This window comes from Lutra lutra, chromosome 8 (genome assembly GCF_902655055.1).
Source record: "Lutra lutra chromosome 8, mLutLut1.2, whole genome shotgun sequence".
NCBI classification, from domain to species: Eukaryota; Metazoa; Chordata; class Mammalia; order Carnivora; family Mustelidae; genus Lutra; species Lutra lutra.
The window spans coordinates 77,026,882-77,054,798 of NC_062285.1; the positions used below are offsets into that span (position 1 = coordinate 77,026,882).

General features: G+C 40.6%; 1 protein-coding gene across 5 annotated transcripts in view; it reads left to right on the forward strand.

The window, feature by feature from the left end:
- BMAL2 (basic helix-loop-helix ARNT like 2) overlaps window positions 1-27,917 on the forward strand; it is a 103,269-nt gene that overhangs the window by 17,855 nt on the left and 57,497 nt on the right. For 3 of the 5 annotated variants that reach the window (XM_047743291.1, XM_047743289.1, XM_047743290.1), the window contains exons 2-3: window positions 22,242-22,392; window positions 24,115-24,216. In XM_047743291.1, coding sequence (XP_047599247.1) covers window positions 22,242-22,392; window positions 24,115-24,216 — 253 coding nt within the window. The remainder of the gene's footprint in view (window positions 1-22,241; window positions 22,393-24,114; window positions 24,217-27,917) is intronic. The other 2 variants (XM_047743293.1, XM_047743292.1) reach the window with 1 other exon arrangement.

Below are 27,917 nucleotides of genomic sequence, written 5' to 3' on the forward strand. Positions count from 1 at the left end.
CGGGATCTACCCCTTATGGTGTCCAGAGCCTTGGTCTGTGCTTGTAGGGCAGAGAAAGGAAGAGAAAGAATATTCCCACATTCTTCTGCCCTTTTAAACTGCTGCTTTTTTTTTTTTTTTTTCCTGTGTTCCAGTACCAGTGGGCTGGTGTGGGCTTGCTGATCCTTGGTTTCCTGAGGTCACAAGCTCCCTGTGATGATCTGACCCACCGGTCATGGCATTGTGACCCGCTAATTATGGCATCTGAACCTGCGCTTTATGATATCCGGATCCTGCTTTGGTTTGAGCTTTTAAGGTCGAGGCAGACAGAGTGTTCGCCCAGCTCCCCAGCCCTTTTAAACCTGGCTTCTCTTTCTGTGCCCCGGCATGACTCTGGTGTGGGCCTGTGGACTCCAGCTCACTCAAGTCACAGGCTCACTAAGATGATCAGACTCCCCCATTTTGGTATCCGGATCCTGCTCTGGTCTAGGTTTTTAAGGTGGGGTGGGAATAGAAACTCTGCCCTTCTGCGGCTCGCTAATCTGGAGAAGGTTTCACAGCTCCTCTGTCTACAGGAGGAGGTGAGCTCCGGATCCTCATTCTACCATCTTCCTTAAACTGCAACATTGTGTCTTTTATAGGTTCTGTGTGGCATCATGCCTGATTAGTATTAAGCATGTTTTCTAAGCATGTTTTAGTATTAAGTCAATGTTTTCTGCTGACTCATAAACTGCAAGAATTGTGTTTTCCCATGTGTAACAACGATGTGGGTGTAGACCATCCAAATCTAAGTACGTTTTTGTGCCTTTTTGGAAAAACATGCTGATGTTCAAAATGCTAAACCCTGTGTTCTTTTTATGCATAAGGACCAATCTGGTCTGGAACAAGTTAGGAAACTTCCCTGTTTTGATGTGGAACTGAAATTCTGATGAACCTCTGTTTCTTGCTTTCCCCGATAGCTGGATTAGGTTATAGTGCCTATGAAATGCTGGCCTTGGCGCGCGTGGGTGGCTCAGTCAGTTAAGTGACTACCTTCAGCTCAGGTCATGATCCTGGAGTCCCAGGATCGAGTCCCACATCAGGATCCTTGCTTAGCAGGGAGTCTGCTTCTCCCTCTGAGCCTATCCCCTCTCATGCTCTCTCTCTCTCTCCCTCTCTCATTCTTTCTCTCAAATAAATAAGTAAAATCTTAAAAAGAAAAAAATGAAAGAATATTGGCCTTTTCCGGAATGGTCATCGTCAGGGAAGCATTCTTCAGTGCTTAGACACCCTGATTCTATTCTGCATCAGAACTGAGTGGTTTTCCATGACTCCGATTTCCTCATAGTCATAATGGGTAAGTTTCTCCTACCCCTTGGCGTCATTTCAAAAGCTTAGCATAGTCTGGTCTCCAGAGCTCTAAGCTTCTACCCTCTCCTTCAGTGCCTGCCAGACATTTGGGTGTGTTGTCATTTCTGTGAAGTGCTCATGTCCAAAACGGAACTTCTTCTGCTGGGAGGGAATGTGAAATTGTGACCTACTTTTGGCTTTGCGAGGCTCTGAACTCTTTTACCTAATTACTGTGTGATCTTTGACATGCGTATCAGTTTGGGTTCAACCAGAAGGACCGAACTAGTAGGAGATGTGTATATTAAGAGGTTTATTGCAAGGAATTGGCTTCTGTAACTGCAGGGGCAGGCTGGGCAAGGCAGGACTCCCCAAGCCAGGCAGGCTGTGAGGAAAGGCCGGCTTGAACTCTCAGAGGCTGAAGCAGCTGTCCAGAGGCAGAGTATCTTTGTCTTCCGAGAAGCCTCAGTCTGTTTTTAAGGCCTTTCAACTGATTAAATCCGACCCACCCAGATTATCTAAAATAATCTCCCTTATTAAGGTCAACTGATTATGGCCTTTGGACTTGAATCACATCTACTAAACACCTTCCTGGAAGCACTTAGTGTTTGAGTAACTGAGGACTGTAGCTCCACCAAGCAGACAGAGCAAAAAGACCATCACAGCAAGTTACTTCACTTCTCTAAGCCTCTTTCCTCATGTGCTAAACCACCACCATAGGGTTGCTGTGAGGATTGTATAAGATAAGGTAGGTAAAGGGTATAAGTGCCTTCCACATAAGGACTCAGGAGAAGATCATTCTAGTTCTTATGCTAAGGGTGGTGTGCGTATGTGTGGGGGTAAGGGGGTGATAGTGGTCGTGTCTGTGGTCTCACCTACAGAAGTGCCCCAGTCTCGGTTTCTGTCCCTTCCCTGATCATTCTGCTTCACGGCAGTTGTTGGCTTCCCGACCAGTATTCCTCCCAAAATTTCTTCTCCTCCGTCTTCATTTTTTTCCCCTCAAGACTGTAATGGAGGCTTAAAGTAGCTCACTGCTGTTCATCTCTGAAAAAACTGTCTTCACTGAAATCCAGACACACTATGTTCATAGCTTTCCTCAATGTACCCATGAATACTACAGCTCCCTTCCCCAGAAAGTCCCCACCTCCTGCTAAAAGCTGGTGGAATAGAGAACTGCCTTCTCCAGTGGCACCAATGTTCATTCTAGTATATTTTCTTATTTTTAAAAATGTCTGCAGTAATTGAGAGTAGACATGCATGAGAACTCTTTCTCTGTGAGAGGCTGTTGTATATAAGTTCTGCTTCTTTTTCTTTCATTTAAACTGCAGTATAACACGTGACTGGGCAAATAATTCCACACTCTTGAGTCTCACTTTTCCTCTGCTGTCTGGTGAGTGACTTGGACAAGATGATTTCCTTTGTTCCTTTGGCATTAAGAAAACCAGTTATCTTTTTTAGGATGTTCTCCAAAAATTTTATAGTGATTTTTATCTTTAAGATCGAAAGCAGTTTTTGTTTTTGTTTTTGTTTTCCTGGATCAAAACAGATCTGTAACAGGCAATACTTCAATACAGTTGAGTCAAATAATCCATAAAAATTTACCTGGGAAAACCTTTCATTTCCCCTCTCCATCAATAAGAAACAATGTGTAGGGACACCTGGGTGGCTCAGTCAGTTAAACATCCAACTCTTGGTTTCGGCTAAGGTCATGATCTCAGGGTTGTGAGATGGAGGCCTCTCTCTCAAATAAATAAAAAATCTTAAAAAAAAAAATGTGTGAACAAACGAATGCATTTAGGAATGACAGCTTTGGTGGTGAATGTCATACAGGCCAGTGAGCAGGCCATATTCCTCATGGGTTAAAATGAGCCAGGGTGGATCTGGTTTCCTATGCGACACATCCCTTCAACTAGTAAGGAGGGACCAGGGATTTCCCAGCCTTGCTTGGTGCAAAGGCATATATATTCCAGAGCATGTATGAGGTAGGGTATGGATTTGCTTGTATTGCTTCCATTGGTGTGTGTACTAAAAAGAGCCTTAAAACCAGCAGGTGCCCTGGACCTCATGCACAGTGTATGCGAAGGCTCTCCATGTCTGGTTATGAGGGCGCAGTGTTCAGAGTGGAACACAAACCAGTTGTATGGGTGTGAATGGGAGAGAGATAGGAAAACTATGGCTTCCAAACACTAGAATGAACTCAACAGCCCATTCTCCAGTTTGTAGCACAACCAGATAGAATGGACATGGTAGGAAAAGCACCAGTCTATTCCCCCTGTAGGGACAATCATCTCGTAAGCAGAACTTGTCAGCTGTAGTCCTATTGTGTCCATATATCCCAACAGCACATAGTCATCAAGCCACTTCGAAGCAGACATTCTGCTTTGGGGCTGGGAATATGATGTTGACCCAAAAGACGGTTCCTTCATGGAGCCTAAAATCCAACCAATCCTCCCATGTATCCTGGGGTTCTACCCAGATATTAACCCAAGACTGGAGTGCTGTTGGTGCTGTGGTGAAATGGAGGGGAAGGACAAAGTTGAGAAAGGGCATCATTTAGGGTGTCAGTGAGTAAAAGGCATTGAGGCATTGAGGCATTGAGGCACATGGCCCACTCACTTGCCTGTGCGATGTTCAATGCCAACAATGTGATTCCTATAGACTATATTCCTATAGACTATAGCAGCTCCTGAGTGGGTTTTTTGTTTGTTTTTTGTTGTTGTTTAGAGCGAGAGAGAGGTGGAGCGGGGGCGGGGGGAGAGGGAAAGAATCTTAAGCAGGCTCCATGCCCAACGTGGACCCTAATGTGGGGCTCGATCTTGTGATCCTGACATCATGACCTGAGCTGAAATCAAGAGTTGGCCACTCAACTGACTGGGGCACCCAGGGATGCCCCAGCGTTGTTCACAGACTTATTTCCAGGCTGCTTTCCCCAATCCAACTAATTGTTTCCAAGTGATTCTCCCAGTCCATTCTAACCATTCGGAGCTTTCCTTGGTGTCAGCGTTTTGCTTTCTGCTGTGACTCTTACTTGGGCTCTCACTCTGCCTACACTGTATTTGATCACAGTGAGTAAATTCCTGGCTGTTCTCTCTTTGGCTTTTTTGTTCCACACACCAGCCAGACATTTGCTTTGACGATGTAAATGTCATGCCGGTCACTTTTGCAGATGGCATATTTTGAGGAGACTTTATTCAATTTGTTAGCTATAATCTACATCCAAAAAGATGCTGTTAGGGTGGTGCCAAAGAAGATTAAACTTAACCAAAAAGGGGGGGGGGGCAGTAACTAAGTATTTTTAAAAAAAGACAGATGTATGAAAAGTAAAGAGGTGTCTTAATAACAACCCATAGAAAAGACAGATTTGGGTTTACTCAAAGAATGCCCTGTTCTGGAGTCCAAAGACTCACAGAGCTATCCCTCCTCCATCAATGTCTGGTTGTATGAAAAAGGGCAAAGAACTTAATCCACTGTGGAACTCTTTTTTCTTTCTTGGAAAAAGAGGGAGTTCTATTAGACCATCTGTAATACCAGTTACAATTCTGAAATTATACTGTTGACTCATTCATTTATTTGAAGGCCCAATATATTAAACAAAAGCTAATGCAGTCTTATAAGCAATGAAAATATAGTCAAAACATTATCAGTAAGAGTTCTGCTCTCCTCTCTATGGGCTAGACAACTCCCGGGTGTTGTGTTCTGATCACACCACACATCAAAGGAAATATTTGGCTAAAGTCTGTCCAGTGAGAGTAACCACCCTAGCAACAAGGCATCCTATATGGGTGATGTTTGAGGGAGTTACACGGTTTGGGTGGGGGGGGAGAAGAATTTAGGGCAAAAGTGTGGGGTACTATGGTTGCCAACCAAAGTTGGAGGGGTTCTGTAGTATATGGACTATCTCAGCGGGCACCGCCTTCATGAAGCCAATGTAGAGCATTGTGACCCTGACTTCTCCAAAGACACTTTCCATTCCAGCTTGCAGCTGGGTTATTTCTCTATTTACAAGACTGAGTTATTTGAGAGCAAACACCATGTTGTGCTCATCTTTGCATCCCCTCTGGCTTCTAATACAGTGCCTTGTACAATAGTAAGTAGTCAGATACTTGCGACGGAATTGAAAACTTACTAGACTTTTTAGGTACAGGATTGATGGTTAGAAATTAAAACGATATTTTGGTCTTCCAAGGAGCAAACTTTTCAAAGAATCAAAATGTTGTTAAAGTATATGACTTTTGGTGAGATAGCACAATGCATTCCCTAGAATGAATCAAATTAAGGAGGCTGGCAATGTCCATTGTTGCTGAGAATGTGAAGCAACAGGAACTCTCCTACACCTGCTGGTGGAAATGAAATGGAAAAGCTCTTAGGGACTCAATTTGGCAGTTTTTCACGAAGTTAAACATGCACCTGTCTTACAATAGAGTCATTTTATGTCCAAGTACTTACTCAAGACAAATGGGAACATTGGTCTACAGAAAGACTCGTACATGAATATTTGTAGCAGCTTTGTTTACAATTGCCAAAAATTAGAATTAACAAGTGAATTAAATTGATAAACAAAGTATCGGGGTGCCTGGGTGGCTCAGTGGGTTAAAGCCTCTGCCTTCAGCTCGGGTCATGATCTCAGAGTCCTGAGATCGAGCCCCGCATCGGACTCTCTGCTCAGCAGGGAGCCTGCTTCCTCCTCTCTCTCTGCCTGCCTCTCTGGCTACTTGTGATCTCTCTGTCTCTGTCAAATAAATAAAATCTTTAAAAAAAAATTGATAAACAAAATATGATCTCCACCCAAAGAAGTAAGCAATAAAATGGAGGAAGCCACCAATACATGCAACAACATGGGTGAATCTCAAAATCATGGGGAAAAGAAGCCCTCTCAAAAGGGCACATATCATACAATTCTATTTATATAAAATCTAGAAAATGCCAAAAAAGTCACTCTGCCTGGGGTTGGGGATAGAGGGAAGGATGGACTGCAAAGGGCACAGGGAAGCTTTTCTCCAGTTTAGTTTATATGTGTTAATTTTATGGTGATTTTTGGTATACAGAAATTTTAACTTTTTAATGTCATTTCTTTCATGGCTTTTACCTTTGCTACTTCCTTCAGACGTCTTTAAGATTACATAAATATTTACAGATATTTTTTCTTATACCTTTATGATTGTATTTCCATACAGTTAATTCATTTGTTCATTTCAAGTTTATTTTTGATAAATGGGGGGAAATACAGATCTAGTATTTTCTGAATAGTTAGGAATTGACTTAATACGAATTACTGAATCATCCATCATTACATCAAATATTGAGTGTGGGTGACGTGACAGGGACTGTGTCAACCTGGGAATAAAAACATGGTCCCTGCCCTCAAGAAGTTGTGTCGGGTGAGGCAGGCTGACTCGTAGAAAGATAATAACAGTGAAGTAGAATAAGCTTAACAATGGTATCAATTACAAAGTGCCACCATATTACACAGAAGGGGACCCGGTTGGATAGCAGGTGTTAGGGGCAGTGGGCAGAGAAGTCTTCTTGTAGGAGTTAAGATCTGACCTAAATATTGGGGCACCTGGGTGGCTCAGTGGGTTAAAGCCTCTGCCTTCGGCTCAGGTCATGGTCCCAGTGTCCTGGGATCGAGCCCCACATCGGGCTCTCTGCTCTGCGGGGAGCCTGCTTCCCCCTCTCTCTCTATCTGTCTGCCTCTCTGCCTACTTGTGATCTCTGTCTGTCAAATAAATAAAATCTTTAAAAAAAAAAAAAAAGATCTGACCTAAATATCTTGACAGATACATTTATGTTACTGTGATTTGGGACCAGCATTCCAGACAAGGGACAAAGAGGCCCAGGGAGGCAGAACCCTGAGGGACTGCAGTATGACTGGGGAGCATCACTTAGGGTTCTGTGGCCCTCGCCTGGCTCATGAATGAGAGGGCAGCAGGGGATGAGGCCAGTAGAGAGACTGTGCTATGCTCTGCATGACTCCCTGTTACATGGCATCTTCAATTCAGTGGGGAACCACCACTAGAGTTTGAGCAATAGAGAGAAGTACTTACATCTGTTTTGTGCAATAATCACACCACTCATGGTTTGCACATCAAATAGTCTCTCAGAGCACACAGCTTTTAATTCCAGCAGTCATCACAGTTCTGAATTATGTATATGATTTTTGATTAATGTCTCACATTACCTTTTTTGAAAGGGTTGGGAGAAATTTATTTTTTACTGATTAGGTAAGGATTTTCATGTGGAAATCTGAATTATCTGGCACTGTATTTCTTTTTTCTTCTCTTTTCTTTTCTTTTCTTTTTTTTTTTTTTTTAAGTAGGCTCCACACCCAGCGTGGAGCCCAACAAGGAGCTTGAACTCACAACCCTGTGATCAAGACCTGGTCACTTAGCTGAGAGAGCCACCCAGGTTCCCCTCTGATACTGTTTATTTCTGATTTAACACAGCTCTGCAGTCAACCTGACCATGAATTTGACTTGGCTTAGTTATGTATCACATAATTCAATCTGACCATGCGGGAGGGCAGAGATGGGTGTACGTATGTGTCCATTGGGTTCTCATACCTTGCCATGAGCCCGTTATATGCACCTCACATAAGTAAGTAGTGCATGACCTGACATCCATCCAACAAAGCTTCACAGATTCTAAAAGGCTTCAACATTTATCTCATTCTTTTTTTGTTGTTTTTGTTTTTTTTAAAGATTTATTTGTTTTAGAGGTGGGTGGGGCAGGGGAGAGGGAAAGAATCTTAGGCAGACCTAGAGGGGAGGACGGAGGCTGATGTACCTTGCTGGATATTTTATGAAGTCCATACAGTCTGGAAGTTCTTCCCTTAGCAGAGTCCTTAGAAAACAGTACAGGTTGTCACTCCCCATGGACAAGCAGGTGCCTTTGGCAGAGCAGGGCTGTTCCCAGGCACAAACAAGTGCCCTTCATGGACTGTGTTGCCACAGTTCCTAGAAAGCATTAAACCTGGCATCTCACTAATGCTTTGGATCAGTTATCCAGTGTGGCTTGTAGCTGTGTTCAAAGCCGGGTGGCTGCCACTTTCTGAAATCTGTAGTTACCCCTCCCCCTCATCCACAGAGGGATCCGCTCTAGGCAGGGGACTCCTGTGGAAAGCTGCTTCTTAACTCTCTTGAATTCCTTGCCAACAGATCTCTCTTTCACACACAGTTTAGGACAAGGGTCGTTCTGGAATCCTGTGCATTTGATTAGAAACTCCCTGTTCCTTCTCTTTAGGAAAACATTAAATGATCTGTGAAAGTGGCTGTGTGTTCTCCTATCTTCAGCAACTTAAAGTTCACGGTATCAGCAGGTCATGTTTGTTTTTTTATTTTTATTTTATTTTTTCTAGAGAGAGAGGGAGAGAGAGAATCTTAAGCAGGCTCCACACCCAGTGCAGAGCTCGACATAGGGCTCGATTTCATGACCCTGAGATCATGACTTGAGCTGAAACCAAGAGTTGGATTCTTAACCAGCTGAGCCACCCAGGCACCCCTGTTCTTTGGATTTAAAAAAACAATATGTAAGGTGGGGCACCTGGGTGTCTCCGTCAGTTGGGCATGGGACTCTTGATTTCGGCTCAGGTTGTGATTTTAGGGTCCTGAGATGGAGCCCCAGTCTGCTTCCTATCCCCCCACACCCTCTCACGTGCTTTCTCACTCTCTATCCTTCTCTAAAATAAATATATCTTTAAAAAAATATATAAGGTGGTCTGCATCCATGACTCTTTAGTATCAGTATAAATTTATCCTTTCAAAGAAATGCCCCAGGCTTGTGAATGACACAGTATTTTTGTGGTATATTTATTTTTTCTGAATTAAAAAAATATGTGTTAATTGTAGAAAATTTGAAAATTTTTATTTTCAAATTTTAAACTAAAATATAAATGTTTTAACCATAATTTTTATTTTCTGTATTCTGATGCTTTGCGATATTGATCCTGCTTTTCCCAGGATTTAACCCAGTTCTAGAGATAATAAGCAACTTGCCTGTGAGTGCACTTTTCAAATTTAAACCAACTAGTCCAGAGGCTGTACCCCAAATACCTCTTTTTTTTTGGCATCTCACACTCTAGGCTACTATCCAGCTGTCCTCATTTTCCTGGGCCAGGTAAACAGACAACTAGAGACAGTCGCTTTGTCCACAGCCTGCTGAAATTACTCAAACTAGCCAATCCTAAGCCTCTTTAGCCTGCCCCCCTTTTCTTTCTCTCACACACACACACACACACAATAAAGGCTCCTGTCCACGGATACCCTCTCTCCCTCTTCCACCTGACTGACCCTTATGCTTCCCCCACATGCCCCCTACTTTCCCTATGGTATAGCATGCCCTATGGGAACTTAATAGTCTACCATTTTGTTGGCATCATTTCCTGATCTGTTGGCTTTACCCCAAATTTTTCCTATTAATATACTGTATTTTAAAACAGGGACAAAAAACATCAAGTTTAATATTCTACATAGTGTTTACCATTTCATAAATAATTTGGAAACGTATCTAAAGGCTGCATAGCAGTTGCAGGGTGCCTTGGTGGCTCAGTTGGTTAAGTGTCTGACCCTTGGTTTCAGCTCAGGTCATGATCTCAGGGTCATGAGAGAGAGCCCCGTGTTGGGCTCTATGTTCAGCAGGGAGCCTACTTGGGATTCTCTCCCTCTGCCAGTCCCTGTACTCACGCTCTCTCTCTCTCTACAATCTTTATTTTAAAAAAACAAGGGCTCTATATAGTCCATCCCATGATTATGCTTAGTTTTTTAGTTCCCTTGTTTGTTGATACCTTTAGGTTATTTTCAGGTTTACACAGTTGAAGTAGTTTAATAAATTTCTATGTACAAAAGTCTTTATGTATATCTTATAATTTTATGTATATCTTTAATAATTTAAACATAAACTCAAAGAAACAGAATTGCTGGGTCAAAGGACAGAAGTATCTTCATGTCCCTTGATAGAACTTTTCAAATTGCCTTTCAGAATGGTTCTACCAATTGTTATTCCCACAAAAAGTATATGAAAATGTGATAGTCTCCCTCTTCTTACCTCATCTTCTCCAAGGCTCCTTTGCCAGTATAACAACTTATCAGGATTGGTCAGTTTGATAGGGGGAAGAAGTATCCCTTTTTCTACTTCAGTAGTGCTCAGGTTATTTGTCATGTGGTCAGCCCGAATGTGAAGGAAATGATGATCAGGGAGTCGTAGAAGCTAATCACTGGCTTGTGTATTTCAGAACTAGGAGAGGAAGTTGGCATTATTTGAGCCTCCTTGCCATTTTCAGAGATTATTCACCACGGTCACTAACTTATTTCCATTTAGGTTTTGTGTTCCTTTCATCCTCTTCTGTCCTCACTTTAATCATCTATCTCTGGGATGTTACCTCTGTCTATTCTTAGACATCTTCCTCTCCTGTCTCTTCCCTGCAGTCAGACTAGGTAACTTTGGTCTTTCTTCTCATTTCTACATGCTTCGTCTTCACTTCCCTGCAGCACCCCCTCAGGCACACCTTCTGTAGACGCTTGAATCAGCTGGAAATTCTTTACCTATGAATCCCCGAGTATGAACTTCTCCCTGCCGATTATACTGTCCTATTTTGATGACTCTCTCACTTATACAAACATTCCAAACACTGGCCTGTTGTTTCAGCTCCTTCTAGGGGGTCTCTTGCTTTCCTGCCCAGCCTGTACTCTGGGATGGACCATTTCACTACAATACGGACATCACTTCTTTGTCCTTTGACCTTCTGCATACTTCCCTCAAAAGTGACTGACTGTGGACAAACAAAACTGTTTTCTCTGCTTCGATTCTCCAGCTAGTGTGTAATCATGGACAAAATCACATGCCAGCAAAGCTCCACGTCCATAGAACCTAGGAGAGTATGGTTTCCCCTTTACCATTTGGAACTCAAAGGAAGAGAGTCTTAAAGTAAAAATTGACAGAACAAGGCTAAATTGGCTTTCTGTTTATGAAGTCTGACATAGTTTGACTTTGTCCCAGGGTCTTCTACCTGGGTTTCTTTCTCACCATATCTGAACCTCCTTCCCCTAAGAGGCATCCTGGGGACTTACCTTTTAGATATCCTTGCTACTTTTGACACCAAGGCCAAGAGAATAAAATTTCCTCCCTGTATAGGAGAGATTGAGGGACACCCGGGTGGCTCAGGCCATTAAGCGTCTGCCTTCAGCTCAGGTCATGATCCCAGGGTCCTGGGATTGAGTCTCGCATCTGGCCCCCTGCTCAGCGGGGAGTCTGCTTCTCTCTCTCAGTCTCCCTCTGTGTTCTGTCTCTCAAATAAATAAATAAAATCTAAAATCTTTCCAAAAAAATAAAAGGAGAGATTGATCCTCCTGTGATGTTCTAACATTGTATCTGAGATGAGTGGTTGTGTATCCACATGTGGGATCCTGATCCCAAAATAAAAGGTTTTTTTTCAGCTTTTATTGGGAAGACTAGCTCCCGGTAGGGAGGACAGTACAGACGTACCCTTCCCTTGTGAGGACTGCCCAGGAAACAAAGGGGGCTGAGATGCAGTGCTCTGCAACTTCATTAGCTCCCTGCTACCTGGAAATAAAGCTGTGTCTCCTCAGTGGAACATGCAGGGCCCTGCGTGAACTAGTGCGATGACTTTTCCAGCTTTATTTCCTAATGTTTCATACTGTGTCCAGCTGCATTGACATACTTGCTAGTTCCCAGCAGTCCATATATGCAGTCCTTTTACTTTCTCAGATGTATGCATGTCTTACAAACGTTAAGATACGATACTTACAGTTTTGGAACAATACAGAAAAGTAGAAAGGAAGAAAGTCCTTTGATTGCCCATTCAGACAAAACACCTGAAAATATTTCCCTGCGTCTCCTTCCAGGTTTTTTTCTCCCCTGCATATACATTGTCTTTGTTTCTTGTTTTTGCGTAGTCTCTGTCTTTCATCCTGCTTTTCAAAATAAACATTACGTAAGTGTTTTCCATGGTCATAAAACTCAGACATACCATTTTTATTTTATGTTATTCTTTATCAAAAGCAGCAGTTTATTCCTCACAGTTCTGACGACTAGAAGTCTGAGGGTTCCTGCAGAGTCTGGAACTAGCTTTCTGGCCTCTGGATAAGGGCTCTGATTCCATTCACAGAGGCTCCACCCTCAGACCTGAAATACCTCCCAAAGGCCCCAGCTCCAGATAACATCACATTGGGGATTAGATTTGAACATATGAATGGGGGGAAAACACACACACACACACACACACATTCAATCCATATAGCAGCATTCATGGCCGCTAAGAAAAAAATTTTTGTCCTCCAAGGGTGCCTGGGTGGCTCAGTCAGTTAAGTGTCTGCCTTCAGCTCAGGTCATGATCCCAGCGTCCTGGGATCGAGCCCTGCATCAGGTTACTTGCTCCACAGGGAGTCTGCTTCTCCCTTTGCCTGCTGCTCCCCTTGCTTGTCTCACTCATGTGTGCTCTCTCTGACAAATAAATAGATAAAATTAAAAAAAAATAAACAGTCCATTGGAGTAAACTGAGACTGGCAGTGTAGGGGCTCCTCACTGGCTGGATTGTGACTGTGTCTGACTGGCTGGATTGCTGCGGGAGGATACTCAAGTAGCATCGAGGTGCAAGGGTGCAGGGTCCCTCTCTTCCCCTTGGGTCTGCAACTGAAGAGTGATAGGACATCAGAGCAACCCTGCTGAACTTCCCGCTCCACTCGTGTGCTGTTTCCCACTAATTTTCCCAGGGGCAAATACCAAGTAAAGCTTTTGCTTCAAAAGCAGCAACCGAATGGAGCTACAAGAAAATAAACACTTTCCTAGAAGATAACGTAGAATTGCTTCTTTGTCTTCCTTCATCCAAGCCACACCCATTCCCCAAAGATGTTTTCCTTTCCAACGAACAGAAAGCCATAGTGGAGAGGCCACCAATACAACCCTCTTAGCATGGTAAGAGACCTTAAGTGTCTTTTTTTTTTTTTTTTTTTTTTTTTGACGTGCAAAAACCGGATGCCAGGTTATTAGTGGATACAAAATATCTCTATCAGGGCATTGTCTGGGTATCTATATGATGTCGTTCATGTCTCTGTAGGTAGACCCACATAAAAATCCTTTTAAATCAAAGCTCAAAATCTCCTCTGCCAAGGTCACTGAGGCTGAGATCATGGGAAAACCAGGTTTTCATGGGAGAAATTTTTCTATAATCGTAAGGTACGTGTTAGAGTCTGAGATTGAATACTTTGCAAAAATAGTAGCAGTGTAAAGGGTCTGTCGACACATTCTGTCTGAGAACAGATGGGAATTTAGAAAATGATACACTCAGGCTCCTGTATCTTACTCTCCCCTTTTTACCCCTATTTTGAGTAAGATATTTTGCTGGCTTCAGAGATGAGTGTCGCTACATAGGTGCTCTTCCTCTGGGTTCAGTGGATGTTTGCATGGACAACTCAGGAAAGGAGGTCAGAGAGAGAGACTTTCTTGCCTTTTCTAAGCAGAGTAAAAATTGAGAGGTAAATAAGTCTTGAGGGACTTTCATGAAATCTCAGTGAATCTAAGCCTCATCCTTATTTTGAATCTTCTAGGCAACCTCCATTTCTGCATGGTGAATAATGTTCTGGGGTCCGGTTTCTGGTCATATAGGTCAATTTAGTGTGTGTTTTGTTTCACAGGCAAGAAGGTAAAATTTACTTTGAAAAAGTCCAATCTTACCCATCAGACTTACATCAGGAGGGGCATTTTCTAGAACTTGACTCTGATACGTATTCATTGAGTCAACAACTGAATGTCATCATTAATGGTGACATAGGATCTTACTGAATGTGTTTCTTCTGCCACCTGTTCATGATGTTCTCTTAGCCTGAAAAGATGCTGCTGTTCTCCCTTCCCCCAAACAGAATTTGGTGCTGTTCTGTCTGTGGTCTTGTAACGTAAACTCATACCTGTCTCTAGATCTAATCTGACCTACATGTGCACAAACATATTCAGGATTATAAGCTTCTTGACAGCAGCTTACATTAGGCTCTTAAAAAATACTGTGAAATAGGGGTGCCCGGGTGGCTCAGTGGGCTAAAGCCTCTGTCTTCGGCTTAGGTCATGGTCTCAGGGTCCTGGGATTGAGCCCTGCATCTGGCTCTCTGCTCAGCAGGGAGCCTGCTCTCCCCCAACCCCCGCCTGCCTCTCTGCCTACTTGTGATCTCTGTCTGTCAAATAAATAAATAAAAATCTTAAAACCAAAACACTGTGAAATAATAGAGTATTTTTAATCTCTCCTGAGCAAAAGCCTTTTCATGATTTGTGTATAGTACTATATGTAGATGGTCTTGTTCTTGAATAGTACCAACTAGTACTTTATCTATTATGTTACTAAGCATCTTACAGTAATATGTTAGTAATAAATAATTTTTTATTTTTCTCTTGAAATGCGTTTCCACAAACCTATACAATTACTGCTTGTTGTTCTAGAAAGCTACTTCAGACTGCCAAATCCCGTATCACACATTACCTTTTTTCCAACATACAATCAAGTATATTTTTCGCTCTCTGGGGGAAAAACCGGTAAAAATGAAGTAATGGAAGGAAGCAGAAGTGGGCCTATTTGTGAAATAAGTATAGTGGGGACTCACATATTCCTTATCATGGGAACATTATCATTCCAGCATTCCAGGAGAGTGAATCTGTTAGTTTGGATTTCACATCTCTTACAGTTTCTCATTTGAATGTCTGGGGGTAATGAAACGCAGTTCATCCTTTCAACAAACCCTGTTATTATGTTAGGCACTGTGCTAGGATTTGGGCATAAGAGATGATAGGGTTCTCAAATCTATCCATATTGCAGCTTATAGCGGATCTCTTAAACCTTTTTCTTGCCTCTTCTGTTGAGTCTAAAAGCTGAACACCTTTTGGAATCCTGAAGAGCAGATCTCAGTGAAGCAATATAAAGTCCAGAGGCAAAAAAAAAAAAAAAAAAAAAAAAAAAAAAAAAAAAAGAAAGAAAGAAAAAGAAAAGTGTGGGCATTTAGCACTGAGTAGGACACAGCATCCCTTTTGTGGCATTCTTGACAAAGTTTCATAACTTGAATTTAGTTATGAGGAAATATTAGACAAGCTAAAACTGGGTGACATTCTCTACAGCTGGCCAATATCCTTCAAAAACCTCAAGGACAAAAGAAGACTGAGGAAATGTTACAATTTAAAGGAAACTGAAGACACATAACAGACCTTAAATATTTCATGTGATCCTTGATTGGATCCAGGACCAGCAGAAGGACAGTAGGGGGGCAATTAACAACATTTGAATATTCCTGACCTTGAGGTTAAGTAAGACATTATCATTTGGGTAATCTGATTTAGGGCATGGATTCTCAGAAATTAAGAAACAAATGTTCACATTGCACAAATTGTTTTTAACACAAAGTTATTCATAGGTTAATTTATACTTTATATAAATTTTAACAGAGCACACTACTGCAATGAAAGTTGGTAGTGGGACAAAGTTTATAAGTTGTATGAAAAGTATATTTTTTCTATCTTGCCAATGACTGTCTGTGAATGTGTGTGTGCTTATGTGTATGGGTATATGTATATTTTTTCAAGCACAATGTCAAATCCTAAATTTGAACTCTTTGTAACTATGAGCCTAAATCAAATGACTGCTTGTTCTCCCCTGCTTACAATTCCCAAGCAGCTGCTCATTTCCCACAATTTATTTTCATCTTTGAGGAACTGATACTAAATGGCAGACCTTTAAAATATTGTTACATTGATGACCATCACCAGGGAGATGTATGTAGAATGGAGTGAGATGTAATGCTAATGCCATTTTATTTATTTTTTAAAAGTAACAAGCAGCTCATTTATTTTTTTTAAGATTTATTTATGTGACAGCAGGAGAGAGAGCAAGCATGAGTAGGAAAGCAGGGGGAGCAGCAGAGGGAGAGGCAGAGGCAGGCTCCTCACTGAGCAGGGAGCCTCATGTGGGACTCAATCCCAGGACCCTGGGATCATGACCTGAGCCGAAGGCAGATGCTTGGCCAACTGAGTCACCCAGGTGCCCCAGCTAATGTCATTTTATTTATTTGTTTGTTTGTTTGATTTGATTTATTCATTTGAGACAGAGAGAGAGAGAGAGACCGCATGAGCAGGGAGAGACACAGGGAGAGGGAGAAACAGACTCCCCACTGGGCAGGTAGCCCAGTGTGGGTCTTGATCCCAGGACCCGGAGATCATGACCTGAGCTGATGCTTAACCATCTGAGCCACACAGGTACCCTGCCAATGTCATTTTAAATAAAACACAAAGCCTCCTTTTAAAAGACATGCATACTATCTTGTTTAAGTTCTGAATTATTTTACTGAGCTAAATAACGTGTATTACCCAACTCTACGTCAAAAAATCCAACAATCCAATTAAAAAATGGGCAGAGAACCTGTTAGGAGGTGGAGAAGGGACCATAAAATATCCCCCAAACTGAAAAGGCACTTTGAGACTGGAAAATGAAGCCGGCCCCTCTGTAGAGTTTACACTGAGCTTTATTCAGCATAACTGACTGACTTGGGATATTGGGCAGAGGATATTGGCAGCCGCATAGCTATTCTCACGAAGTCCAGACCTTAGTCCACAGATTTTATAGAGTGAGGGAACATGCAGAAGGGCACTGTAGTAGGATCACAGGGTTCACGTATACCTCAGAGGGCTTGCATGCACTTAATTGACAGCTACCCTTTAATTGGATCTGGTGGCACCACCTGTGCATCAAGAAAGACTATGGGGACACCTGGGTGGCTCAGTTGGTTAAGCCGCTGCCTTTGGCTCAGGTCATGATCCCAGAGTCCTGGGATCAAGTCCCACATCGGGCTCCTTGTTCTGTGGGGAGCTTGCTTCTCCCTCTGCCTCTGCCTGCCACTCTGTCTGCCTGTGCTCGCTCTCTCTCTCTCTCTCTGACAAATAAATAAATAAAATCTTTAAAAAAAAAAAAAAAAAAAAAGACGACTATGTTATCTCTGACAGATTCATGAGAGGCCAGAACAAGCCTTTCACCATCCCAGTCTTGGCATCCCTCTCTAAGGTATGTATATAAATCTCCAAGGGGACCAGAACACACTGCCTTAAGAGAGGTCATTGTGCAAACATGAACAAGATGGAGGGCCAAAGATGGAGTCAGTCTTGTCGATGCTGCCACAGGACTTGAACAGACATTTTTCCAAAGACCTCCAGATAGCCAACAGACATGTGAAAAGATGCTCAATATCACTAATCATCAGGGAGAGAAATGCAAATCAAAACTAAATGAGATATCACCTCACACCTGTCAGGAATGGCTAAAATCAAAAGACAAGAAATAAAAACTGTTGGGGCACCTGGGTGGCTCAGTGGGTTAAAACTTCTGCCTTCAGCTCAGGTCATGATCCCAGGGTCCTGGGATCAAGCCTCACATCAGGCTCTCTCCTCAGTGGGGAGCCTGCATCCCCCCACCCCTCTCTGCCTACTTGTGATCTCTGTCTGTCAAATAAATAAATAAATCTTTAAAAAAAATAAAAAGTGTTGGTGAGAGTGTGGAGAAAAAGGAACCCTCGTGCACTGTTGGTAGGAACATAAATTGGTACAGCCACTGTGGAAAAGAGTGTGGAAGTTCCTGAAAAAATTAAAGACAGAAATATCCTATGATACAATAATTCCTATAGTGGGTACTTACCCAAAGAAAATGAAAACACTGGTTTGAAGAGATCTATGCACCCCTATGTTTCCTATGTTTATTGCAGCATTATTTACAATAGCTAAGATATAGAAACAACCTAAGTATCCATTGATAAATGAGTGGGTAAGGTAGACTTGGTGACTATATATATTCACCACACACTCACAGCCATAAAAAAGGATGAGATCCTGCCATCTGCGACAACATGGACAGACCTAGAGTATTATGATAAGTGAAATAAGTCAAATTGAGGAATAGAAATATCATACAGTTTCACTCATATGGATCTAGAAAACAAAATAAGTGAATAAACAAAAAGCAAAACCAGATCTATAAATACAGAGAACAAACTGAAGGTTGCCAGAGAGAAGGCAGGTCAGTGCATGGGCAAAATAGGTAAAGAGGAGTGGGAGATACAGACTTCCAGTTATGGAATGAATAAGTTATAGGAATGAAAGGTGCAGCATAGGGAATCTAGTTTCAGGTGAACAACCTAGTAATTCAACATCTCTATACATTACTCTATGCTCAATGTAAGTGTAGTTACTGTCTGTCACCATACAGTACTGTTATAATACCATTGACTAATGTAACATTGCTTGCCAACTATACAAAGATAAACTTTTTTTAAAGTAGGATAATAGTATTATAGAAATGTATTAATAGTTATTTTTCTGGAAACAAATAACATTTATTATCTTCACCATTGAGAAGTGGCAACTTGATGAAGAAAGATAATATCAAAATATTGAAGCATATACCTTCAAAATGACTTATATAAAAGCAAAATTAACTTTCAATTCCTAACACATGGTTTCATCTTCTAAATAAATAATTGTGGAGGCTGAAAGTAAATTGGGAAGTTAAAAATGAAATCTTCACTCCTTATGAGTCACCTTCTAACATAAAAATCTATTACATGAAGGCTGAATTGTTTCCAAAGAACAGATCTTTTCATCCAGAACTAATTAGTCCCACTAACCCATATATTCCTTTTGTTTACAGAAAGCCTTCTGCTTTGAATACCCTTCTACTGACATAGGAAACTTAAACTTGATGGAACATAGCTAATTTGGGGGCAGTACTCCCCCCCCCCCCCCATTAGGGAACATACAATAAAGGCCCTTAGAGCTTTAGGTTTTGATTTTGTGAAAAGAACATTATTTTGCAGTCTAAAGATGGTCCATTTCTTATTTTAAAGGTTAGGAAGTAAGATTGAAATGTGGAGATTATGCTTCCTAGAATGAGAGGCAAAAAAAATCTTTATTTTTGTTTTGAACTTATGCGAGGGAAACCGTGTGCTTGCTTGAGTATGTTGGAAGATTGGAGATGGGTGGGAGGGGTCTGGTATACATACCAGGTTGAAGTCTGGTTCAATGTTGGTGAATTTTTTCTATTGATGTATCATTTATTGTAAGAAACTCCCTACTTTTTTCTGTGGAGACAGATGGTATTCTGCCATTCAAAGTCCATTGGATTAAAGTCTGGAAGCTGAAATCACAATTAATTTCATGTGGTATCTGTTGATCCTGAATTGTTCCCATTAAGAGAGTCCAAGCCAAGAAGTCTTCAAATACCAAAAATCAGAAACGTAATTCCCAAGTGGCCAAATATCATGGATAAAATTATTCTCCTCACTTCTTTATTGTGAAATGTAGTGTAACTTACAGAAGACTGTAGAAATTATGTGTGTAGTTTAAAGAATTTTAAAAATCTGTGAACTCACACCAGGCTTAAGTAGAACATGAATTCTTAGAAGCCCATGTGTGTCCTTCACTGATCGCATCCAGATGCTCCTTTTCTTTTCCCAAAGAGAATTCTGAATTTTGTGTTAACTGTTCCTTTACTTTTCTGTATAGTGTGGCAACCTCTGTAGATATTATTAAAAAATATTGATCAGTTTTACTTATTTTTGAACTTTATATAAATCTTTTTTTAAAATGTGCTTTGGGTGCCTGGGCAGCTCGGTTGGTTAAGCCCTTGGGGTGTTGATTTCTGCTCAAGTCATGATCTCAGGGTCATGAGATGGAGCCCCATATTGGGCTGCACTGGTGTGGAGCCTGCTTGGGATTCTCTCTCTCCCTCCCTCCTTACCCCTCCCCCTTGTTTGTGTGCACATGTGCACTTTCCCTCTCAAAAAAACAATTTTTTAAAATTAAAAATGAAAAACATGGGGCACCTGGGTGGCTCAGTGGGTTAAAGCCTCTGCCTTCGACTCAGGTCGTGATCCCAGGGTCCTGGGATCGAGCCCCGTATCGGGCTCTCTGCTCAGAGGGGAGCCTGCTTCCTCCTCTCTCTCTCTCTCTGCCTGCCTCTCCACCTACTTGTGATCTCTCTCTCTCTCTGTCAAATAAATAAAATCTTAAAAAAAAAATGAAAAACATGATGTATGTTTTTAGCTGTGACTTTTTTTTTGCCTAGAATTATTATTTTGAGATTCATCCATGTTGATATCAGTACTTAATTCATTGTAACTGCCATTAGTATTTCATTTAGTAAACAAACAATCCATCTATTGAAGGAAATTTAGCTTCCAGTTTTCTCAGGTTTTTATTTTTGTTTTTCAGTTACAAGCAGTGCTACCAATGCATTTTTTTTGTACATGTCTCTTAATATGCATGGAGTTTATCTATGTACCTAGGACTGGAATGCTGAATCACATGTTATATGAATATCCCACTTTTTAGGTAATACAAAAGTGGCTTCGGTTGTAGCAATTTATGTTCCCACCAGCAAAACAGAAAACTTCCCATTCCTTCACATCTTCGCTTACACTTGGAGTCCTACAACTTTTCCATTGTAGCCGTGGGATGGGGATGCCACTGTAGTTTACTTTGGATCTTCCTGATTGCTAATGAATTCTGCTTTGAACGAGTTATTTGTGTATTTCTTAATTTTTGAAGATATAGGGATTTTCTATTATCTTTTTATTACTGGTGTCTAGCATAATTACACTGAGTCAGTAAATGTTTGATGTAGGATATCATTCTTTTGAAACTGTTAAGACGTGCTTTTTGTCCAGTATATTGTCAGTTTTTATAAATGCTCCATTGGTGCTGCCAAACAGAAACTGGCTAAGAGTAGGAGACTGTAGATGTCTATGACTCCAAGCTTGTCCATTGTGTGGATCAAATTTTCTACATCAGTGTTTCTGAATGCTTGATCTGTTAGGTACTGCTAGAGAGGTGTTAAAAATCTCCCACTCTTGTACATTTATTGCATTCTCTTTGTTAATACTTCTTATATATTTTCAATCTATGTTGTAAGTTACAGATGATCTTTAACCTAGTTATATCCATTTTAATATGAGAAATACAGTTACTCAGGGAGGCCTACTTTTGGAATATCTGTTATTTTTAGTTCAATGATTCTTATTTTTATATTTTATAAAGCATTTAATAAACCACACTTTATACAAGAAGGATTTTATCATCATATTTTGCAATTTAGGGTTAAAAATATTCACATCCTTTGATGTTATTCTGGGATGCCATCTCAATGAAATAACCAGTAAATGAAAAGCTTTATGTACCACAACACATATTTGTGATGGTTGAAAGAAACATAGATTGTCACAATAGAAGAATGTTTAAGTAGCAGGGCACCCGGATGGCTCAGTCAGTTAAGCAGCTGACTCTTGATTTTGGCTCAGGTCATTATCTCGGAGTCATGTGTTCAAGCCCCTCATCACACTCCATACCAAGTGGGGAGTCTGCTTGGGATTCTCTCTCCCTCTCCCTCACTCCTCCTGCTACTTTTGCACATCAGTCTCTTGCTATAAATAAATACATACATAAATAAATAAAATCTTTAAAAAATGAATGTTTACATAGCTACAACACAAAGAATTTGTAATAGTACTATAAAGTTATCACAGTGATTTGTAAATAAAGTAGAATATACCATATGCTATGATTTCAATTACTTTAATGACAACTATGGAAAAAATTCTAAAGGGAAATATCTCTAAATAGTAACATCATTTGGTGATATATGATTTCCCCCTTCCTTTCTATTCTTTGCATTTTCCCTATTTTCTACAATCTTTTTACAATAAACAGTGGAAATAAGCTTAAAAATATGGACTAACAAATATATTTCTAACTAGTATTTGAGTATTCATAGTTTGTCGTTCATTCTATGTTATGTTGTAATTGATATTTTTAAAATATAAAGATAAAAACCACTTAAAGCGTGTGATAGGGATATGTATAAAGTCAAAGTTGATGTTAAAAATAGATGTGTTATTGTGCTTTATCTCTCATAGACAGAATACTCCTTGAAGAGAACCAGTGCATTTCTCCTGTGGTTTCCAGTCATATGAGCCTATGGACAAAACCAACAGCTGTTGGATCCCTCAGCCCACATGTGATAGAGTTCCCAAGAAAACGAAAAGGAAGTGACTCAGGCCCATCCCAGTAAGTGAATTTATTCCTTTAAGCCCATGAAATCTTTCATTCTAAGGGGGAAAAAAAAGATTACTTTTAATTTTTATTTTTATTAAAGATTTTATTTATTTATTTGAAAGAGATCACAAGTAGGCAAGAGAGGCAGGCGGGGGCGGAGGGAGGCAGGCTCCCTGTTGAGCAAAGAGCCCAACGTGGGGCTTGATCCCAGGACCCTGAGATGATGACCCGAGCCGAAGGCAGAGGCTTTAACCCACTGAGCCACCCAGATGCCCCCAAAAGATTACTTTTTAAATCATCAATTTGAAAATGTTACATGGTAACATTTGGATAGGGACAATTACTTATCCACTCAACCAACCACCACCCGTCACTGACTGATCTGTAACTTTTCCATCCAACTTTGAAGCTTATTAGGTATCTAGGGAGGGTCAGTTGAAGTCTGAAAGACATAGGAACATAGGGTTAATTTGCTTAACATTTATGGTTACAGTACGACACTAACCTTCCTAACTGAATTGCTTAACCATGAGGAGAACATCTTTCTGTGTGTTTCACTTAACAAATACCACGTTGCTTCTCTCCTTATCCATCACTTGGTTATAATAACCAACTCTTGGTCATCTGTGGCCAGTTGAATCCTATAAAACTCTTGTTTTCCATGTTTATTAAGCCAAGTAGATAACAAAGTCAATGTTGAGGATACTTGCTTTCTTCTTGTTTACTTTTGTTGCTTAACGCAGCTGCAGCCCCAAATATTCTTTAATAAACTCCCCAAAGCTAGGGTTTGTATGGTGAAAATGATAAGGCAAAGTAAATATGATGATCTAGAGTACTCCATTTTAGGTTGGTACTTTACATAAATGAGAAAGTTGATGATAGGTCTCCATGAAGGAAGGGAAAAGTTTTGAATAGGGGAACAAGATGACATACTGGAAGCAACCAGCTCTTTTTAAGACTGTTCTTTCCAATATACTTTCTGATTTAGTTAAAACTCCCAAGACCGCAGAATCAGTGTTTATTCAAATGTAAGAACCAGTGCACTTCCCAAGCCACGTACAAACGACCTGAAGGTTACCTACTGTTCTGGGTTGTCTGTATTCTCTCAGACTGTTCTACTAATGTGAATGCTCATAAATAACTACAGTTGACCAAGTGACTGGTCTAGAACTGTTTTCCGTTTTACATCCTGAATCAGCAGTTTGTAGTCCCCACTCAGCTCAAGCTCAAAGTGATTGCCGTTCCTTTTTATTTTCTTTTTCTTCGGAATCATAAGCACCGTTGTTCTTTTTTAGTATCCAGATAAGACTGTGAGCTGCTGAAATGGAGGTGTGAGTCCTAGAGGTGATAGTTTTATGCCCCAGAGCCGGCATGGCTGCGACCTTCAGCGGTTTGGGGAGTGAATGGAAAGTGGAGTCCATGGTAGGGGAAGTAATGGAAACATGCAAAGTACGGGCAGATAGTGATTTTTTGGCAGGAGACAACACTGAAGATTAGCCAGTTGCCCACAGTTTAGAAAATGAAGCCCGGATGCAGGAATATCGAGTGGCTTGCCTAACGTTACACAAGTAGTTAGAACTCCTGACTGTTAGTGTGGTACTTTCTTCATTACACTCTGCTTCCTGTCTCTCTGCAACTGGACAGGGTAGGGGACTTGTGGCACATGAGGATAATCATGCTGTCCATTTCCCAACATGTATGGGTAGAGGTGACCCAAGACCTCCTTCCTTCCAGGTCAGGAATCATGACAGAAAAAGTGGTGGAAAAGCTCTCTCAGAATCCTTTTACCTATCTTCTTTCAACAAGGATAGAAATATCAGCATCCCGTAGCAGCAGGTAAGTCCTGGACTTCCATTTGATATAATCCCTACTTAAAGAAAGCATGTAATGGCAGTAGACAGAAGAGTATATACATCCCACTTATTTGCTCATTGTCTGCCTTAGAGCTTCTCCATTCTGCCCCAATCCTCCTTTCATTCCACTGTTTTCCATTCCTCTAGTGAAATGATGGATGTCAAAGTACTTTATATGTTTTACAAAGTACTGATTGTATAGCACCCTTTCCAGAGACTCAGGGCATGAAAGCCAGTCAGTAGACATGAAGTTGATTTCATTGGTGGAGCCCCAGAATATTGGGCATTTTTAAACAAAGAAGAATGTATGAGAATGTTTGCCATTTCTGCAGCACTCTTGGTTTGAAGGGAGAGCTGATTCTTTTAAAGGGTCATTGATGAAGATTCCCTGAAATATAGTCATTAAATATTTCTTGAGTACCTACTATGTGACACCCAGTGGACTAGGAGGGAGAAATACAAAGACAAAAGAAACATGTACAAATGAGAAAGAAACAGGTAAGTATTACACATTATGATAACTGCCATAATACATACCCCAGGTACCCTGACAACAAGGACAGTTGGGCATTTAAATAAGACTGGGATTAGGAGGGAAGGACAGCTTCCTGCAGAGGTTGATTTAAGCTAAGTTTTTTTTTTTTTTTTTTTTTTTTTTTAAGATTTTATTTATTTATTTGTCATAGAGAGAGAAGCGAGAGTGAGCACAGGCAGACAGAGTGGCAGGCAGAGGCAGAGGGAGAAGCAGGCTCCCTGACAAGCAAGGAGCCCGATGTGGGACTCGATCCCAGGACGCTGGGATCATGACCTGAGCCGAAGGCAGCTGCTTAACCAACTGAGCCACCCAGGCGCCCCTGATTTAAGCTAAGTTTTAAATGAAGAAGGGAAGTGAGCCATTCTGAGCAGGAGTAGAGGAGGTACTTTAGGTGGAAGGAAGAACTGTGCATAGGCATAGGGCATGGAATATGAAATAGCACCTGCTCATCAGGAAACAAGTGACTGTTACAATAGAGCAGAGGCTGTACTCAGAGGTGGGTGAGCTGTGAGACTTGGGAAATGAACATGGACTAGGTCAAAGAGATCTGTTGAACTAAAGAATATAGAAATCATCTTGCATGTAGTCGGGAAAACACAAGGATTTTAAGCTTGTCAAATTACATTTAAACAAAAATTGTGGGCCTTTGAACTTTTTTTATTTGGTAAAATATATATAACATAAAAATTGCCATTTCAACCATTTTTAACGTACAATTCAGTGGCATTAGTTACAGTCACAATGTTGTACAACCATTACTACTGCCTATTTCCAAAACTTTTTTTTTTTTATTCCCCCAACTAGAAACTCCATATGCATTAAATAATAATATTCCATACCTTGTTTCCTTCAGTCCCTGGTAACCTCTAGTCTACTTTCTAGCTCTATGATTTTGCCTAATCTAGATATTTTACATAAGTAGGGTCATACAGTGTTTATCCTTTTTTGTCTGGTTTATTTCACTTAACATATTTTCAAGTTTTCTGTACATTATAGCATATATCAGAAATTCATTCTTTTTATGGCTAACATTCCATTGTATGTATATACCACATTTCTGTAACAATGTCACATTAATATCAGGTGTACAGCCTAGTCAACTTCTCTATACATTATGCTATGCTTACCACATAGCTGCAGTCTGTCACATATACCACAATTTCAGTATCATTGACAATATTCCCAGTGCTGTGCCTTTTATTCCCATGACTTATTCATTCTATAAGTGGAAACCCATATCTCCCACACCCCTTACCATTTTGCCCATTCCCCACCCTCCTTCCCTCTGGAAGCCATTAATTCTCTGTATTTATAGGTCCGATTCTGCTTTTAGTTTATTCATTTGTTTTTTAGATGCCACATGAATGAAATCATATGGCTTTTATCTTTCTCAGTCTGACCATTTCATTTAGCTTAATACACTGTAGGACCATCCATGTTGCAAATGGTAGGATCTCATCTTTTATATGGCTGTGGAATATTCGTGTGTGTGTGTGTGTGTGTGTGTGTGTGCACGCGTGTGTATGTGTACTACTACTTCTGTCTATTGATGGACCCTTAGGTTGCTTCCATATCTTGGCTACTATAAATAATGTTGCAATAAACATAGGGGTGCATGTATCTTTTTTAATTAGTGCTTTGGTTTTCTTGGGTCACCCAGTAGTGGGATTCTTGGATCATATGGTATTTCTGTTTTTAATTTTTCTGATAATTTTTCCATAAAATTATCCATATCCATAGTGCTTTCCACAGTGGCTGTACTAATTTACAGCCTCACCACGAGGGTTTCGTTTTCAGTACATCCTCTCCAACACTTGTTATTTCTCATCTTTTTGTTTTCAGCTATTCTGATAGGTGAAAAGTGTTATCTCGTGGTGTTGGTTTGCCTTTTCCTGATGATTAGTGATTAGCATCTTCTCTTGTGTCTACTGGCCATCTGTATGTCTTTGGGAAAATGTCTCTTCAGGACCTCTGCCCATTTTTAAATCAGATTGTTTGCTTTTCGGGTGTTGAGTTGTATAAGTTCTTTCTTATTTTGGATATTAATACCTTATTGGATATGAAATTTGAAAATATCTTCTCCTTAGTAGGTTGCCTTATTATATGAAAGCCGCACAAAAGCTTTTAATTTTGATATAGGTCCAATAGCTTATTTTGCTTTTGTTTCACTTGTGTTAGGAGGAATATCTAGAAAAATATTGTTACAGCCAACATCAGAAAAATTACTGCCTGTGTTCTCTTCTAGAATTTTTATGGTTTCAGTTCTCACATATAGGTCTTTTGACCTATCTCACATAGAGGTCCATTTTGAGTTTATTTTTGTGAAATAGTATTAGAAAGTGTTCCAGTTTTCCCAGCACCATTTATTGAAGAGACTTTCTTTTGCCCATGGCATAGTCTTGCCTCCTTTGTCATACATTAATTGACCATGTAGTGGTGGGTTTATTTCTGGCCCTTTATTCTTTCCCTTCGATCTGTGTGTCTGTTTTTGTGCCAGTACCATAGTGTTTTGATTACTATAGCTTTGTAGCATATCTTGAAATCTGGAACTGTGATACCTTCAGTTTTGCTCTTTTTCAAGATTGCTTTGGCTATTCAGAGTCTTTTGTGGTTCCAGACCCATTGCAGGATTGTTTGTTGTAGTTCTGAAAAATGCTCTTGGTATTTTTTTTCCTTTTTTTTTTTTTTAATTTATTTATTTGACAGAGAGTGAGAGAAGGAGAGAGAGCACAAGTGGGGGGAGCAGCAGAGGGAGAGGGGGAAGCAGGTTCCCTGCTGAGCAGAGAGCCCGATGCGGGACTCGATCCCAGGATCCTGAGATCGTGACCTGAGCCGAAGGCAGAGGCTTAACCCACTGAGCCACCCAGGTGCCCCAATGCTCTTGGTATTTTGATAGGGATTGCATTGAATCTTTACATTGTCTTGGATAGAAGGGACATTTTTTTTTTAATTTAAATTCAATTGGCCAACATATAGTCCATCGTTAGTTTTTGGTGTGATGTTCAATGATTCATTTGTTGCATATAACAATATTAATTCCATGAACACAGAGTATCTTTCCATTTATTTGTGTCTCCCTTAGTTTCTTTCATCAAAGTCTTTACAATTTCCAGAGCACCCATCTCTCACCACCTTGGTTAAGTTTATTC